General features: G+C 36.8%; 1 protein-coding gene across 1 annotated transcript in view; it reads left to right on the top strand.

Annotated features, from left to right (window-relative positions):
- The window catches only part of CFAP47 (cilia and flagella associated protein 47), a 349,717-nt gene that overhangs the window by 154,637 nt on the left and 175,681 nt on the right, over window positions 1-19,399 (top strand). The window contains exons 45-46 of the mRNA XM_075097894.1: window positions 2,321-2,501; window positions 16,338-16,534. Coding sequence (XP_074953995.1) covers window positions 2,321-2,501; window positions 16,338-16,534 — 378 coding nt within the window. The remainder of the gene's footprint in view (window positions 1-2,320; window positions 2,502-16,337; window positions 16,535-19,399) is intronic.

Raw genomic sequence — 19,399 nt, 5'->3', positions numbered from 1 at the left:
TTAGACCTGAAATTGATAATGAGAGTTAAAAAATATTAAATTCCATTTAACTCTCACAGCCCTGAAAAATGCTAAAAAGGAAAGCAGCTGCAACATTTATCTGAATTGTGTTGGACATCATCTCTTTTCTTGGAAATGTTACCTTTCTGAGGCAACAGGGTTTAGTCTTGTGTGTGTTTGCAGGATTTTCTTCTCCCCTTTCAAAAAGATCTAGGTCTCATTTAAAATATGTTAATCTTTGCGAAGGCACCAGGAAATATTTGAAATGTTCATAGACTATGTAATACTAACCAGCTGTCTTCTTTCCTAACATATCTTTAAAAATGAGATAGCATGAACAAGGATCTTAAAGTAAAATACTTAAGTGATTTTTTAAATCAAAATATCTCTTCAAGATAATTATAATTTAAATGTGTTCAGTGCTCCACCGAAGGTCATCTTACAATCATTGTGTCAATTAAGACTTCCCAAAACTTTTAAATTATGTTGGATTTTTATTTCAGTGTTGAATAATAATCTAATTAACAAAAGCAGGTGTAGATATAAAATCATATTTGAATATGCGAAAGGACAAATTCAAATTTAAACTGTTAAATATATGTAATTATTTTGGTTTGGAACTTCCCATTACAAGTGAGAAAGAAATATCTTTTTCCAGCTGCAAAGTATTCTGTCATTTCAGTCCTTTCAGAGAGCAATGGAACTTGATATTAAAATAGCAACTGAATTAATACCACCTATTTTTATTATCTTTATTTATTTATTTTGAGTCTACTGTCAGTGAATTTTCAGCCTTGCACAATAAAAATTAATAAATAGTGAGTTCAGGTTTTCAACTCACATAAAAATTCTTTTTGTCCCTTCTGTAAATTATGTTTGCACCATACAAGTGGTGCAAATACAGTAAAAACAAGAACTAATTTAATGTTTTGTTTTGATGAGTATTTTTTACCCCTATACATCTTTCCAGTTGTGTTTCATAGAACAAGATCTTGAATAGTAATCTGTTTCTATGTTTACTGTGTCAGAAACTATATTAGCAACTAAGGCCTAACAGGTGTCCAAATTCCATATGTACTTTGTGTTTAAGACTCTATTGACACTTTGGATGGATAGATTAATGGTCAAAACAAATCAATGGCAGAGTGTAGGTCTGGTTTCTAAAATCGGAAAGGGAATGTGAGTTTTGTATTAAAACAGAAAAAAAAAGAACACACAAAACACCAACCCAAAGCAGAACCCCAACCCAGTTGATTTGAACAGTCATTTGACCATATTACCCTCAATAGTAATCTAAGAATAATCAACTTTCCTTTTAAATTGTCTTTTTGAATTCCCACAATGGATCTCCATTTCTTGTCCCATTGCAATATGTACTGCAATACCTGCTGTCCTGGCATTATTTAAAGCCAATAGGCTTTGAGAATAAACCAGTTTTCCTGGCACAAACTGATTATTTCTGTATTTATCTCTTCCCTAGATTTCCTCAAGAAAATTCGCTATAGTCATGTATTTAAAGACTTGTCTATATAAAAGATGTGGCTAGTTTCAGATTTTAAGTTTATTCAACTTGCAGTTAATCTTGAGTGTTGCAATTATACTGTGTTATTGGGTTGAAGATGGCAATTTTTTGAGCAAGTAGCATATTAAATCATTGCATTATTTTTGTAACGCTGTCTTACAGGAGTCAAATTTCATTCATTAAGAGGTTAGATGCCTTTTTGAGCTTGCCTTTATGTATTATGCTAATCCTTTACTAATATGTTTCATGCTGTTGATTAGCAATGCTTTTTACAAAAAGGAGGAGCTTATTTGTCCCTAAAATTAATTCTAAATGCTTTTATTTCTAAAATATATTGTCAACATTAAAGTGCCAAAGTTAGCTCAGCTAACTATATAGTTATCCCTCACAAAATAACAAAATAATTTTTCCTTTTCATACTTCTACTATTCAGAAACTTTATGACATAAAAGAAGAAACATCTGTCTACATCTGATACAAAATACACTTTTCATGTTTTTTCTTCTCTTTTCTTGCCTTCCTTGAATACCTCTAAAAGTGGTTTCTGGGTAGGAGGTGGTTTTACTGTAGATCTCAAAATGCATTTTCCTTAAATCAATGTTTCAGATGCATGATGTCTTACAAAATTATAAAAGACAGTTTTATTTAGGAGGATTTCTCAACAATGTCTATGTAACTTGACCAATTACCAATTCAGTTTTAGAATTATGCCCTTAAGCCTGTATAATTTTACATTTCTTAACCTGAAAATATTATGAGATGATTGTTCATATGTTTACATTATTCCCTCACTTGCAGAGACATGCACTCCTGAAACCTCGTAAATTCCCCCCAGAGCTGAAGTATGTGGATTATAGTGTAGAAGTGAGCATGCAAGAATTCTTTGAAGTTCCTGAGAAGGTCTCTATTCCAGTGTTGGCATCAAGCAGAGTTAATTTGAAAGTTCCATCAGCAAAAGAACTTTCACCTCAGAAAACAGGTAATAGTCTTAAATACGATGATTTTTTTTTTTTCTATGGGACAGTCTGTATTTTTAAAGTTTTCCTAAATATATTCAGAGAATTATCTTTCTCTCCATTCTGCTGTTAATCAAGTCCTCAGCCCTGTCTACCCAAGTTCTATCTTACTAGCTGAAAACAGTGCTTTCCACTTGCCTTTGTTTTTCTCAAAGGCATACAACCACAGGAATCTTACTCTAAAAGAGAAGTTAATTTGGTTTATTTATCTGACAAATCCCGAATTTGTTCTCATTTCTCACTTCCACTTCTCATCCAGCACTAATCTGTGCTTAAATTACACCACTTATACCACATATCTTTTCCTGTTTGCCTACTCCTCAGCCAGCCAGAAAGAGGTGACAACTAATTGTTTTTTACTTGTCCCTCATCAATCTCATCAATTATAAGTTGTGCATTAGTCTTCAGAGTGATCTTGTAATCTTTGGAGAGTCTCCATTGCCTCTTAATTTTTCTAGTATCTTAAATTTTATACTGAAATCTTAATTGCTTTCTTTTTTTGCTTGGCTTTAATTTTGATCCTTCCTTTGCTAGCTGATTTTTGGCTTTTAAATGCTTGATCTAAACCTATAAAGTACTCTAGGTTGCATTTCTTAAAAGAACTTAAGCGGCTGAGGGAACTGGGGTTGTTTAGCCAGTAGAAAAGCAGGCTGAAGAGACACCTTATCACTCTCTACAACTACCTGAAAGGAGGTGGTAGCAAGGTGGGTGTCAGTCTCTTCTCCCAAGTAGCAAGTGATAGGACAAGATGAAATGGTCTCAAATGATGCCAGGGGAGGTTTAGATTGGAATATGAGAAAAATTTCTTCACCAAAAGGGTTATTAAGCACTGGAACAGGCTGCCCAGGAAAGTGGTGGAGTCACCATCTCTGGAGATATTTAAAAGATGTGTACATGTGGTGCTTAGGAACATAGTGTAGTGGTGGACTCAGCAGTGTTAAATTAACCATTGGACTTGATGATCTTATGGGTCTTTTCCAACCTAAATAATTCTATGATAAAATTAGTGTTTATATTTACCTGCTAGGGTATCTGCACATGGTTATATCAAAGCTAATATGAAGTCCCACAGGTGTCTGATAACAACACAACTAATTTTTGGTTTTGCTACTTAAAATGTAAGTAATAGTTTCCTCAGCAAATTTAGTTAAGACTTGAATAATAGTCAGTCCAGCAATGTGAAAAATCAATAGAATTGTTTCATCACTTCTTTTCTTGATCAATAGAGTCCTTCTGCATGTTTCTGCAGTTCACTTCTCCAAGTGTCATTGGAATCAGTCATGTGCTTTCATGCTGTATGTTTGTTTTCATACTTGGTATAGCCCTTGTGTTTTTTCTTTCTTTTCTGGAATAAAAATAAGGAATTTCTTGATTATTTCTGACAAGTCTTTTTGTTACAGGTTCGTTCAACTTAGACTACAGTATCCACACTCTAAAACATTTTACTGTGTCACTGGGCATGTTTTTATGAAGGTGAAAATGGTTTCTGCAGGATTAGAAGCAAGCCTGATGAATAACCACAGGACCAGCAGTCAGTAGAAATTGTAGAATAGATGTAACACAGGTTGAAGGCTGAAACATTTCTTGAATGACAGGATATTTAAATCCCATTTAAAATCCTGTTGTTGCAAAGTTAAAAAATAATTGCCTTTTTTTTAGTAACTGATGTAGAGGTGAACTAAAAAGAAGTCATAACGACTTTGTTGAGTGGTGTAGGGGATTCTTTGGGTTGCACTGTATAGAAGAGTGGAATATCAGATGGGAGAGAGACCAAAATCTGCACACACAAATCTGATAAGGAGATAATAAGACCTCCATGATGATCTCAGAACAAAGGCTGTTAACTGACCAGATGGCAGGTCACTATTGCTTAGCAACTTCTCAAATTATTTTTAAAGCTGAAATGTAATGAACATACCTGAAAATGTTAGAATATTAATTGCTAAAATGTAGTGAAGAAACTACGTTAGAGTAAGGAAGTTAGTTCTGTTAGCTCGTGCTGCTTCTTTATCCATCAAAGGAAATTATAAAAGTATCTGAAAGAGGGAAGAAAGCAATGGAAAGTCAGAAACTAAATCATGCTGCAGTGAACATGATCTTTTTGATATTTCTTTTTTCTTTTTAGGACACTTAAATAGTTACATGAGGGAGTAGAAATGTCAAGATGATGCAGAGAACTAAATGGGCTTTGGTGGTGAATTCAGAGAGGTGGTGAGCTAAACAGCTAAAAAGGGAAGCTGAGATAACCAGCTGATAGCATGAAAACAGACAAAGAGGCGTTCAGTACAAAGAGAGTGCTGGCTGGTTCAGTGTATTTGTTGTGCTAATGAGGAATTACAGGAATATTTACAGGCACTTAGAAAATCTAATATTGTGACAGAAGTCCCCAGGTGGTGTTCCTGTGGATGGAGGCAAAACGTTGGTCTCATCTGAAAATTATCTGAAGAAGCAGCATGGTGGTAGCTTTCCTTAGGGTGGGAGTAGCTGCTTCTCTGAAGAAATGAGTGCTTAGATTTATGAAGGAAAACAAAGGTGGAAGCAAGATAAATAAAATCAATCCTTGGATCAGAATTTCTTGGACTGCAGTAGCAGGAAAAGTGTCCAGCCAATATATTAAAAACTCTGCCAACAGGGAATTAGAAGGTAAAAATCAATGCCACTCAACGTATTTTCTTGTAAAATAACCTTATTACAAGATTACAGTATTTTTACCTTACTTCCAGTATGACATCTTGGTCAAAACCCAAACCATATACTTGTATAAAACTGAAATAATACATTGGCCAGAATGAAAAACTTTAGTAAAATTTGTCGTTAATTGGTTGGAGGAGAGTCATTAGAAAGTGAGCCCTCAGAAGCCAGTACTTGTTGGACAATCTTAACTACTTTTCATTAGAAATTTAGAAAATTATATGAAGTCTTTGTTAAGCTAGCAATTACTCAGATTTTGTGAAAGAAAAGTTAGTTGGAACATAGTTTTAAACTCTGTATTTTAGTGCAACCAAACATGTATTTGTGTATGTGGAACAGAGTCTGCGCACTAAACCGGGTAAGACGCTTTGGAAAATAGTTGCTAGTGAAGGGGACCGACAGTCACACATAATTATTAACTCAGTGTGAGCTCTTTCTTAATGCTAAAATGGCCAATGAGATCTACAGATAAATTAGAAGCACCATAAGAATTGGGGAGATGGTCTTGTCTCAGTACACAGTATTGGCAGAAGTGAACAGGCAGAAGTTCAGAAGTGAAGGGTCTGGTGTCTGTAGGAAGTTTATGGAAATTCTGAAAGAATTTGTAAAAGGCAAACCACAAAAATGTTCCAGTGTTAGAAAATAATGCTTAGGACAAGAGCAACACCATGATCACTTTGAATTCTGAGTGCCTGTGAAGCAGTTTGAGCACAGCCCCTATAGTTTGTCAGTGTTATGTGACCCAAGGAGTCTGTACTTACTGAATGTGGAAGCATATCAGCTAGTAAGTCTGCCATTAGAGGAATGCCTAAGGACACAGTCTAAAACTCCGCCAAGCTGTTTCATACTGAGATTCTTAGGGATCCTTTGGTCTCATCTGTGCATTGAACTACACCTTGAGTACCCATCCTCTTAAAGCTTCTCTTGATGATATGCAGAATGTATTCTGTGATTCTTCGCTATGTAAAAATTCTGGTATGTAAGAAGATCACATCACAGACCACAGTGATTGATCACCATTGTCTCAAATAGTATCCTTAAGAGATTTAGTGTCTCTGGATCATCAGAAGTAGCCTGGGAACTAATTCAATCCCTGTATATAGCTCAGGAGAAAGGTAATTGGCAGTAAAACTTCAATGCTTAATAAACCAAAGGATAGTGGATTGAGCATTTAGAAACTTGTGTTAGGCATAATTAACATTGAAATAAGCTGCTCTTTTCTTAGCGGTGTGTTATTAAAGAATGAAAATGCCAAAATGTCAAGTGGAATTAAAATAATGGCTCCATATTTTAAGCAACAGAGAAGTATCATCCAAAAACAGCTCCATGATTTACCAAATTAACAAGCTGCTGGTTTTCTTGGACAAAGCATCCATAGAAATGCTTTGACTGTCTTCCTTCATCAACCATTTGCTCTGGTTTCCAGAGCAAAACCAGTACAAGGTACAACACTTAATTCGAGGTTTTAGCTAACAAGTTCCATCCCTTTGTTTTCTTGTCTTTCTCCCACCCCTTGCTGTAATCCATTATGAGTAAGGGAGTCACTCCTTTTGTGGTTAATGATGTGACATGGAAGTCAACGGAGAAATTGTTGTGTGATGAGTGAAACAGAAAAAATGAAAGCCAGTACAAAACAAAAAGGGTGTAAGACTGTCCATGTTAGACTACGGAATCATAGATCACAAAATGGTTTGGGTTGGAGGGGAACTTAAAGACCATCTAGTCCCAACTCCCCTGCCATGGGCAGGCACAGCTTCCATTAGATCAGGCTGCTCAAAGCCCCATCCAGCCTGGCCTTGGGCAATTCCATGGAGGGGGCATCTACAACCTCTCTGGGCAGCCTGTTCCAGTGTCTCCCCACACACAGAGTAAAGAATTTCTTCCTAATACCTAATCTAAATCTACCCCCTTTAAATTTAAAACCATTATCTGTCACCCTATCCCTACACTCCCTGATAAAGAGTCCCTTCCCGTTTTTCCTGTAGGCGCCCTTTAAGTACTGCAAGGCTGCTATAAGATCTCCCCAGAGCCCTCTCTTCTTCAGGCTAAGCAACCCCAACTCCCTCACAGGGGAGAGTCCTCACAGGGGAAGTGCTCCAGCCCCCACATCTTCTTCGTGGCCCTCCTCTGGACCTGCTCAAGCAGGTTCATGTCCTTCTTATGCTGGGGACCCCAGAGCGGACCACACCAGGTGGGGTCACACGAGAGTGGAGTATAGGGGGAGAACCACCTCCCTTTGCCTGCTGGTCACGTTTCTTTTGATGCAGCACTGTGATATAGGGTAAAAGTTTTAGTCATTACTATGCAGCCATAATAATGTATACCTGCTCCTATACTTCGTTCTTATCAAACCTGTCTTTTCTATTCTGCTTCCTTTTCTTTCCCAAAAAAGCTTCCACTTCTAATGAAATCAGAGAAAATTAAGGAAGGGTTGTGATTAGCTTTTCAGCAACATAATCAGCAGCTTTAATTAAGTGACTGTCCTACTACATGATGCCCCTTCATTCTGGAACAGATTCTTATGCAGTCAGGTGGTTTAAGGCACTTTTGACCTGTATTTTTCCCATAATCCCTTTCTGTCATCTGTTTATAAGAGTATGGGCTAGGCTAAATGTGGAAATAACAAGCTATAGTTGTGTTATGATTAGATATTTGCATATGTCGTGCCTGTTGATGTTGGAATGGGGAAGTTTGGGGTTTTTTACATTCTATGCCTCTAGGATAGGAGGTTTTATTATTTTTTTGATTGTTTATATTCTGTCTAACATAAAAAGATATAAATTCAATTTCTATGAGTAATAATGAACAGTAGGTAGATTGTACAATATAAATGCATTCTATTTGGTCATTTCATTATATATAACAATTTCATTTAGAGGAGCCCAGTAAATACCCAGATGGACAGGAGTATTGAATTTTAGTATGATATTTACTGGCAATTTTAAAAAGAAAAAGAAAAACCAGACCTTAAAATGATACCTAAAGGTAGGTATCATTCCCACTCCCTAGCAGAGAGGGTCTCAGTTTTGTATTCTGCCCCCGAATCTACATCTTCAGCAGTAACATGGAACCCCCAAACCTGATAGGTTTTGATTCTGTGTTAATACATTAAGATGTTACCCATTAATAACTGAGTTTATAATGCTGCTCTGATCTCTATTTTTCTTACGTAGACTAAATTACAGCCTGTAGTTAGAAATATGTGATGTTATGTTTTCATTGGCATACTTTCCTATAAAGTGCAGAACAACTAACTGATCAAGAATTAAATTTTAAATCATTGTTGACAACCATCAGTCTTACTGCCAGAGATGAAAAATACTTTTCAATTTTTTACTTTTGTGTTTTATTTAGTCATATCAGATAGCTAAGTAAAAGTATTTACCTACACTGTATCATCTATAGATGGACTTTTTCATGTTAGTAATATATTCTAATCAGTATATACATTTTCTTGATAATTATGTGCTATGTTTTAAAATATGCATTATTATTTTTTCATGACCCGTGGTCAACCTTATCACCTTTCTATGACCTTTAAACGTTGCCTCATATACTTGCTCATTGGGTTTAATCAGCACAATCTTTTTTAAATCTTATATTTATTTATTTATTCATGTCTCCAAAGCAGTTTCATCGGGTTTTGAATCTATTCTTCAGTAAAGCATTATCAGTAGTTCTGTTGTTTCTTCCTAGTATTCCATCATCCACATGCTGTATGAATTTTGCCTGCATATTAGATTTTTTTGTTCTGAGTGAAGTCTTAATCTTTTAAAGCAAAATTACATAGTTACTGTCCAATTAAAAAAAAAAGTTATCTTTCATTTTACTGTTTACATTTTGAGGTTTTATTCTAGCTCCTTATCACATTAACTTTCAGACTTCAGTTCTGTGATTTAACTGACAGTATAGTAATAAAAATTTAATTACATTTGGTGGTCTTAATCATCCAGGATATTAAGGCAGAAATGTGATTAAAAAGTGTAAGTGGTAGCATTCCTTTTACCCTTCCTTCATACAAAGGATTCATTTAAAATATGAATCTGTTTCAAAATATGGCTCTGAAAAATGATGATATGTTTTGATCTTAATAGTTTTCATTCCATCTATATCTGTTGAATAGCTATTTCTACTCTATAAGTATATGTATGTATATATGTATTAGTAAAAAGTTGTTTTGGTCTTGCAAAAGTGAGAGGGATTTAAATATTAGACCAGCTGTGTTTCTTTTGTGTTTAATAGCTGCAATAATGAATCTAGTGGAGAATAGTTTTATTTGCTATAGGTTTTTTGTATTATGAAAAAATTTTGGAAGGCCTCTTATGCTGGTATGTGAATATGCTTATGCGGTGGTGAAGAAGGATGTTAATCCTCAGAAAACATATCAGAGTATCCTTTACCTCATTCTCTGGTCAGAATTGAGATTCAGAAGATCCACTGAAACCTGGAGTCTGCCTAGGAGAAGAACATGTGGATAGACAGAAAAGGCTTCAAGCTTACTTTACAAATGAAGCCTTTACATTTTCATCAGTGAACTCTGATTGCATGGCTGTCAGTGTCAAGGCTAGTCTTTGGTGCCAACTTGACACCACTGCATTTGTGAGGCTTAGAAGGTACTGCTTCTCTAAAGCCACTAATAGATCTGGTGTTGGCAGTGCCCATTTCTCATCATCACTGGATCTAGGAGGAAGCCATTGACTTAATTTCATTATATTTATCTTATTAATTTAATTTTATTTATTATTTTGTGCATATTTGGACTTTTCCCATTCTCTGACTAGAAGAATGTTGTGCTGTCTCAGTGTCACTGCCTGTCTTCCTTCTACAGATGCAAACACAAGAAATTATGAATTCAGAGGTGTTATGGCTCAGAGTTGTAACTTGATAAGCATCTGTCGTGGTTCAGCCTCAGTGGCAACTAAACACCACGCTCACGCCCCCCACCCCTGTGGGATGGGGGAGAAAATCAGAAGAGCAAAAGCACAAAAAAACCCACCTTGTGGGTTGAGAAAAGAACAGTTTAATAATTACAATAAAATAATAATTATAATAATAACAATAATGATAATATAATAAAAAGGAAAAGGGAAAAAAACAGAAACACAAACGATACAACCGCTCACCAGCCGCCGACCGACGCTGCTGGTCCCCGAGCTGCGATTGCCGCTTCCCTCCCCCGGCCAGCTCCTTCAAGTTAACATACTGGGCATGACGTTACATGATATGGAATATCCCTTCGGCCAGTTTGAATCCGCTCTCTTGGCTGTGCCCCCTCCCCTCCCGGCTTCTTGTGCACCCGGTAGAGCATGGGAAGCTGGAAAGCACAGCACTATGCCAGCTGCAGTGAAGAAGATTAACTCTGTCCCAGTTAAAACCATGACAGTATCCACCCATTATTCCATATCATTTACATCATGCTCAGGTCCCATACTATCCAATACAATTTCAATAACCCCTACCCGCCTTCTCATCCTTTAACAGAATATACAGATTTCATATATCATTCCCCTAGTCTATGGACCACCCCTGTAAAATGTCTGTGAAGTGTCCATTGAGTTCATTTAGTCCATGACTTTGGGTTTCATCTATTGTAAGAGTCTTTCAGAGAGGTGTTGTTTGTGGTGTTGGATTGTTGCATGCTGAAGTCAGTCCTTGTTCCATCACTGCTGCACTTTGCTTGGTTCAATGAAAGTTATTTTTTTTATTAATTTCGGAGATTCCCACCATGATACCATTGATATGGCATATAGCAACCATAGTAGTGATGACATACAACATTATATAGCAATTTATTGCTATATAATTCAGCATATTATTCAGTTCATTGGCTGTTTTCACCCAAAATCAAATCCCCTTGAGGTACACACCGGAATCCTCCACCCTCCCGCATCACCCACCAAGTGCACCCAGGTGCTCGAGCAAAAGCAATCCCACGAATGGGTTTGCCTTTGCCTGAGGCAGGAATAACCCAGACTGTTTTCCCCAACATGTTTTTTACATGCACTACAGGGACTCTATCCCCTTCCACACTATATAAGGGTTCTGATTGGGCAGGGCCAGCTTGCCTGGCAGATCCCCTCGTGTTGACCAACCAGGTGGCTTTTGCTAAATGTGTATCGCAGTCTTTAAATGTCCCACCCCACATTGCTCTCAGTGTAGTCTTTAGTAGTCCATTGTATCTTTCGATTTTCCCAGAGGCTGGTGCGTGATAGGGGATGTGATACACCCCCACAATGCCGTGCTCTTTGGCCCAAGTGCCTATGAGGTTGTTTCGGAAATGAGTCCTGTTGCCTGACTCAATTCTCTCTGGGGTGCCATGTCGCCACAGGACTTGTTTTTCGAGACCCAGGATAGTGTTCCAGGCAGTGGCTTGGGGCACGGGATATGTTTCCAGCCAGCCAGTCGTTGTTTCTACCATTGTAAGCACATGGCGCTTGCCTTGGCGGGTCTGTGGGAGTGTGATATAGTCAATTTGCCAGGCCTCCCCATATTTATATTTCAGCCATCGTCCCCCATACCACAGAGGCTTTACCCGCTTTGCTTGCTTGATTGCAGCGCATGTTTCACATTCATGGATAACCTGCGCAACAGCGTCCATGGTCAAGTCCACCCCTCATCACAAGCCCACCTGTATGTTGCATCTCTCCCTTGATGGCCTGAGGTGTCATGGGCCCACCAAGCTAGAAAGAATTCACCCGTATGTTGCCAGTCCAGATCCACCTCAGCCACTTCAATAACATCCCATGGCGTCAGAGGCTGAGATAGGTTTGCAGTGAAATTCAGCTTTGAGGTAGAACCATCATTGCTGAATAAAAGCTAATATAATATGCAAGTAGTTGACTAACTGCTGAAGGCCCATAGTTTCCTACCTTCAGAAATTATGCCAACAGACTGTGATATGGAAAAATAGCATTTCTATTCTTGCTCTTTTCCTCCTCCCATAGTTTGTAATAGGGCTAAATAAACATAAATTACTCTACTAAGTGCTATTGTTACTGACCTCTAGAATATGGTGTTTTTTTGTATGTTTTAATGTCAAAAGAACTTTCATTGCTTTTCTTTGAAAGGTACTGTTTGCTGGCTAATTCAGTTAGAGGATTAACTGAATTCAGCTCAGGCAGATCTAAAATGATAAGTTGTAAGTTTTTTAAGAACCAGAAGACATGGGCTTTGTTAATTCCGGATGGCGATCAGATTGTCTTTTGCAGTAAGTAAATGGCACAAAATATCAGGCAGTTGCCAGAGAACATGACCAACACCTATGTGCTGTAATTTAGCTTTCCAAGAACATGTGGTGATATTAAACACCAAAAGCTTTGCTTTTGCAAATACGCCTGTTTTGACAACTGTCTCACAACTAAACCCAATTCAGTTGTTCAGATTCAGGATCGAGTCAATGTTTCCCATAAGCAATTGTCTAACACAAATCTATAAAATAAAACTGTTTGCCTATTTCACATGAAATATCTCCCCATCAAATAAATATCCTGTCTAGGGAAGGAAACTGTATGAAAACCCTGTATTGTTCTGCCTGATTTATTGCTGTTGGAGAAATGCTTCCAGTCTCATTCATTTCCAGTGTTGGAGGCTCTGTTTCCTGTTACACAGAAATAACATAAATGCTGCCCATTGCTTACTGTTACTACTTTTGTCACAGAAATTGTTAGGCCAGTTGTGACCCTAAGGATTATTTTCATTAAATATTTGAATTAATTCCTAATCTTTGCTGAATATCTTATGATGATCTTATGAGACTGAGAAAGAAGAAAACATACTAAGCTGAGAAACTTTTAAGCCCAGTTTACTTTATGGTATTTAAAATCAGCATGAAAAAACATTTTGCAGAAAAAACCCCCAGCTTCACCTATAATTCACAGGCAAATGATTTCTATAATAATTTTGATTTGGGGATCCTGTCTCACTTCAGAAACCACGTCTTATTGCATAAAATATTTATCTTGTTAAATAAATACCGCCAACTGACTTGCTTTCCTTTTCATTGATTGTAATTGATCATAATATTTCAATTATTCAACTGACCTATTCTTCAATGTATTTTTTTAATGCATAAGAAACAAATATTTTAACAAAAGTAATGCCAAACTAAATATTATAAATATAGAATAGGATAGGTAGAAAGACTCTGCTTGGTTTTCTTTTCAAATTTTTCTATAGGAGGCATTTCTATTTGAAAGTGTGCGTTCCAAGGATAGGTCCAACTCAATGAAAAATAACCCTAATTATTAGTAATTACAATTTCCATTTAGTGCAAGGAGTTAAAATTAATGCAGAAATGTTTTGGAGCTTCCAATACACTGTATTATCTCCTTCAAATACATGTTATAAAAATCTACTTTACCTTAAGCAAGTATTTAAAATGCGTACATTAAATTTTAAGTAAATATTTTGTTAGGATGTCAACATCCTAAAATAATTTTTGTAGATAGAGAAAATTAGAGACTGTACTAAGGAACTGAAGGATGGAAAGGACAGTTTCATTCATTGCATAACTGACAAACTCAGGTCACTTTTGTGGAAGATAGCCAATGGGGATAATAACTTAGTGACAAAATAGAAAAAAAAGTAATAATTCAAAAATTACCAGGCCATTAATCTTGTCTTTGAAAGAGAACAAACTAATTTATTTCAGAGAGGGTTAAACCTGAGGTGCAATTTATAGTCTTTTTGATAGTCTAGTAATGTTGAAAGATTAATAATGTCGTTTGTATGATTTGTCTCTTGAACTTGAGCTATTTTTGTGGAAAAAAACTGAAGTAGTGACACAAGCAACAAGACAACTTCAATTTGCTGTTCATTTGCAGAGAGGTGAGAACTGAATACATGAGGAGCACCACTTTGTTAAATGGAATGAGCAGCATCACAAATGAAGATTGAATGCACTTTCAAAATTCAGTAGTCATCATTGAAGATATCAGAGTAGTTTGAGTCCATTGTCATACATAACATCAGGAAATACGGCAAATTATGGAAGGAGAAGGGAAATCCCACAAGTATTTGTCAGGTGTTCCCCCTTAGGGAGAAGCAATTTGTTTGTAGTTTTATCTATAAGGTTCTCTTGTGTTGTCTCTGAACTTCCTCATTATCCTTACCAGCTTTAGGTGTTGTTTTCTGACCTTGGAAACAGTGAAAAGAAACAGTCTTTGTTACATATAAAACTACAGTCTTATACAGCTGCAGTCTTATGTAGTTTATTAGGTTTCTTAGAGACTCTTGGGAGAGTTGGACCGGAGAACTCTTTTTATGACCAGTCACTGGACTTCCTCATGTGCCTTCCCTTCTCCTTTGGAGAGTGCCCTGCGACGGCTGGTGAAGGGTTTAAAATACTGTGACAGAGTCTGATCCTTTCCGTAAGCAAGAGCAGAGGAGGAAGTCTTTGGAGCTGAACTGTGAGACCTGGCTATGTGCAAAGTTGCACGGCATTTGTATTGATTCTTTCTTACTCTAGAGATTACTGTGGGGAGTTTTTCCTACATGCTGTGGATTGGGCAAATGGGACTTTTCATGATCCTGTTCCAACTTGGACACCCCTGGCGTTTTCAGAAATTCAGACTTTCAATCCAAAATTAGGCATAGGAAAAATCTAATGAGTAGCTCTCATGAGAACTACTAAACAGAACTCCAGTCATCGTTGGGGCTACTATTAGCTAAATATACTGTATTGTCTCTGATATCTCTCATAGTAATCCTTGACAAAATTATACTGACTATAGTTTTTTGATGACACCAAATTGGGTGGAAGTGTTGATCTTCTTGAGGTTAGGAAGGCTCTGCAGGGGGATGTGGACAGGCTGGATTGATGGGCCAAGGCCAATTTAATGAGGTTTAACAAGGCCAAGTGCCAGGTCCTGCACTTGGGCCACAATAACCCCATGAAAGGCTTGGGTAAGAATGTCTGGAAATCTGCCCGGCAGAAAAGGATCCTGGGGGTATTGATCAACAGCTGGCTGAATACAACCAGCAGCGTGCCCAGGTGGCCAAGAAGGCCAACAGCATTCTGGCTTGTATTAGGAATGGTGTGGCCAGCAGGAGCAGGGAAGTGATCATGTCCCTGTGCTTGGCGCTGGTGAGGCCGCACCTCGAATACTGTGTTCAGTTTTGGGCCCCTCACTAAAAGAAAGACATTGAGTTGCTGGAATGTGTACAGAGAAGGGTCTAGAGAACAAGTCTGGTGAGGAGCAGGTGAGGGAGCTGGGGTTGTTTAGCCTGGAGGAGGCAGAGGGGAGACCTTATTGCTCTCTACAGCTACCTGAAAGGAGGTTGTAGCGAGGTGGGTGTTGGTCTCTTCTCCCAAGTAGCAAGTGATAGGACGAGTGGAACTGGCCTCAAGTTGCGCGTGGGGAGGTTTTGATTGGATATTAGGAAAAATTTCTTCACTGAGTGGTCAGGCATTGGAAGAGGCTGCCCAGAGAGGTGGTGGAGTCACCATCCCTGGAGGTGTTCAAAAAACATGTAGACGTGGCACTTCGGGAGATGGTTCAGGAGGCCTGGTGGTGTTGGGTTGACGGTTGGACCTGTTCATTACAGAGTTCTTTTCCAAGATAAACAATTCTATGATTTTGTGATTCTTTTGTGCAAAGACTAAACTGATACTATCTGTGGTGTACTGGACAGGGATTTTGCTAGCGTGTTATAAAAATCTCTGAAAAAGGACATTCTATGGTCCACTTTAGGGAATATCTGCCAGTATTCCCCACTCATTTCCATTTGAAAGATTGGTTGGACTTGATTATCTTAGAGGTCTTTTCCAGCCTTAATGATTCTGTGGTTCTATGATTGATATTTACAGAAACTCACATACTTCTACTAGATTTAATAGATCTTTTAAAATACTTCTCTCTGTGTACTAGTAAAAACAATAGAAAATATTGTTTAGATGTTTAAATATACCTTTTTTCAGGAAAATAAAGATTTGGTTATGCTTATATGAAAAGAGTCCTAAAATTCTATTTTTTTTGTTTTAAATTGTTGCATGTACTGGTGGTGAGAATGAATCCCCCACAGTTTATTGGAATTCTCTCCAGATTCTGCTTGTGAATTCAATGTTTCTGAAAAGCTTTACAACATTGCAATTTTTTTTTTTTTTTTAGATAGGAGTGATGCAGTTGAGCTTCCTATAAAATTCATTCCTCGGTATGCTGGTTGCTACCACTGTCAGATTCTTCTAAAGTCCTCCTGCGATGTTCGTGTCTATGAGATTGAATGTGTAGTGAATACAGACCATGCTGAAGTAGAGCTTGAATTTGTAACTCCAGCTTACCAGGCAGTGACTCAGGATATTCCAATAGTAAGTTCACTTTACTACTAGATAGAAACTAAACTAAGATTCAGGATTTTTCAAAACCTGACTCCAGATCAATACTGTTAAAATTTACAGTTGTAAAATGCACAAATGCATGTAAATACTGACTTTAGTGTTATTACTCAAAGTCCATATTGGACATAATGTAAAGCTTGTTGGGAAAATAGTTTCTGGCAGTTCCTAAAGTAAATTATTAGTTTGATGGGCTTATTTCTAATGCTTCACTTCTGTCCTGACAATTTTTAATCTGTTATTTGATTGTTATCATACTGAAAGTGAAAAAAGGTGTTGTTTAATCTAGTGAATAAATGTATGGCTTCCGAAAAAAAAGGAGAGGTGTTGAGGAGTAAAATAGAAGAACTAGATTGTATAAAATTTAAAAAATGTGGCAAGCATAGGCAGTATGTCATATATAGTTTTATCATATCTATTTTCTATATGAAACCCTTGACACATGAGAATTAAGACCAGGGAGTGAAGATGGAGTGTAAGCTGGAGTATCGTCTGCATCAGAAAGTTATTAATAAAAATTTAGGGAACTTTTCTGATTTAAAAGAAAAAAATTAAAAAATTATAGGGAAGAAGCTTATGCTGTGACAGAAAGGGTAAAGGGTAAAGATTCTTTAAGGGATTAAAATGGGAAAATATTTCTGAGATTTGAACTATGGTTTGGTCTATGTACTTGATGTAACCTTTTGATATTAGAGCCACTGAAGAATACCAGTGTGTTAATTTAGAGAAAAATTATTGTGAGATTTTGTAGAGAAAAGAGTGGGGGCAGATTCAAACAAGGAGACACTGTCTGGGGGAAGACCATACTGTGGATGCTCTGTGAAATACTGAAAGTAGACAAGGAACTAGTTCATTAAGGAAGAAAAAAAAGTAAAGAAAATGAAAGGAAATCATATTACTGTGCTATCTTTTCTTATACATAATTTTTAAGGTATTCATATATTATTTATTAAACATTGATTTATTGAATGTTACATTAGCTGAAAGAGAGCTGTTATATAACACAGAAAGGTAAGGGGTTTTTCCACCTTGAAAAAGGAAGCTTCTAAACAGATTGACTTTATTCTTTTGATTTTTTTTCCTCTTCTGAGTGTTGCTAATTATGTGCTTTTAAATTTCATGCAGGATTCATGCTTTTATACTTTTAAGTCCTGCTTTGTTTCTTAGCAAGGTAACAAAAAATACTGCAGTTAAAGCATATACTCTGTCTGTGTGTATGCCTGTGTTTGTGAGAGAAGGAATTTGTGTCTCTGTTAGTCTGTCTCTTTCCATGGAATGCGTACACGTGGTCACAAAGTCTGCTCTAAATGTTATGCCCTAAATTTGCAAAATCAAACGCTGACGAACAAACAAATATAAAAATGTGAAGTTGTTCCTGTACTTTTACATCTTAAGCTTGATTTTGTTATTGCACATTATTTTTTCACACGGTTTCTTTCATGTTCAGTGTAGGAAATGTGTGATACCCCGGTAAGGTGTTAGATACCTTACATTTTTATGTACATCCATTCTAGCTGGAGCTTCTACATCTATCAGAAAGTTTTCCCTACTGTTACGTTGTTAGTTAGCACTGTTATATTTGTCATTCATATTGCTGAACTTTGAAATAGTCTATGGAGGAAGACAGATGCTCACTGAGAGTGAAACTGAGGTATGGGGTTCTTCGGTCTGCTAAACTCAGTTTCTTGAACCTAACACTTAGTGTTCAAAGTACTTTCAATGGTCAGTAGCAAACTACCTGTCATAATATCTGTGTGGTAGGAGGAACACTTTATAAATGGAGCAAATAAAATCTTTAAGTGATTTGCTTAAAGCCACACAGTGAATTAGTGACAGAACCAAAAAAGCCCACCTGAATCTGAAATCTGTGATTTTTTTTTTATATGGGAGTTAAGGCTGAACACCTGAAGTTTCTGTAATTCTCACAAGCATGAAATGAATATAATTGTTCCATCATACACTTTCAGCCTCTCCGGTGAAAGAGGTATAGGTCCTATACATGCAGCCTTATTATGTACCTTGTATTTAATCACCTACCAACCTGTGAAAAGATTCTCTTAGCAGTAATTGTGTTTCTCATTGACTTAACAGGCTTAGGATAAGATTTTGTGTTAAGCAGAGATCCTGTAAGAATTAGATGATTAAGTAAATAAAACTGTTTATTAATGTACAAGTTCAAGGGAATAGAATTTAACAAATACATAATTTTCATTTTCTAATGTTTGTGTTTCACCTTAATATCTTTCTTTAGAAGATATTTTTAGATAAATTCATGCTGTATTAGAAGGCTTTGTTACACAAGAATTTCAAAGTGATCATGTTTGTCAACTACACTTCTCCAGCTGACATGTTTTTCTGTTCGAGATCAAGAATAAATACTTATTGGTGTAATAATCACTAGCGTGGATAAAGGAATCGGGTACCAATAGCACTAGAAAATAAAACAGTTGAAGTCCCCAAATTTTGACCATCCTCCTCTTTTCCTTACCAAAGAACATTCATGGTGATGTTTTCCCTCTATCCCACCTTTTAAAGCAGTGGATTAGCAAACAGTGATGACCTGCCAGTTTTAAACCTAGTCAAGCTGATTTTCAAAAGGATAAAGTTGTTCCTGATGCTGTGGAGAAAAAAAGCATGAGAATAGAAATAATCTTTTGATGCCCTTTTTTCCCTTTCACTTTATCTTCAGTATGAGGATACCAGTTAATGACTTCTCTTAAAAAATGTTTTCTACTGGAGATGATGTAACTGTTCTTATTACAGAATTGGAGACCACAATGATGGAAGTATTTTGAACAACTGAGGCACTGTACAAATCTCAGCATTCCAAACAGGCAT

This window comes from Phalacrocorax aristotelis, chromosome 1 (assembly GCF_949628215.1).
Source record: "Phalacrocorax aristotelis chromosome 1, bGulAri2.1, whole genome shotgun sequence".
NCBI lineage: Eukaryota > Metazoa > Chordata > Aves > Suliformes > Phalacrocoracidae > Phalacrocorax > Phalacrocorax aristotelis.
This window is presented reverse-complemented; position numbering and strand designations above follow the sequence as displayed.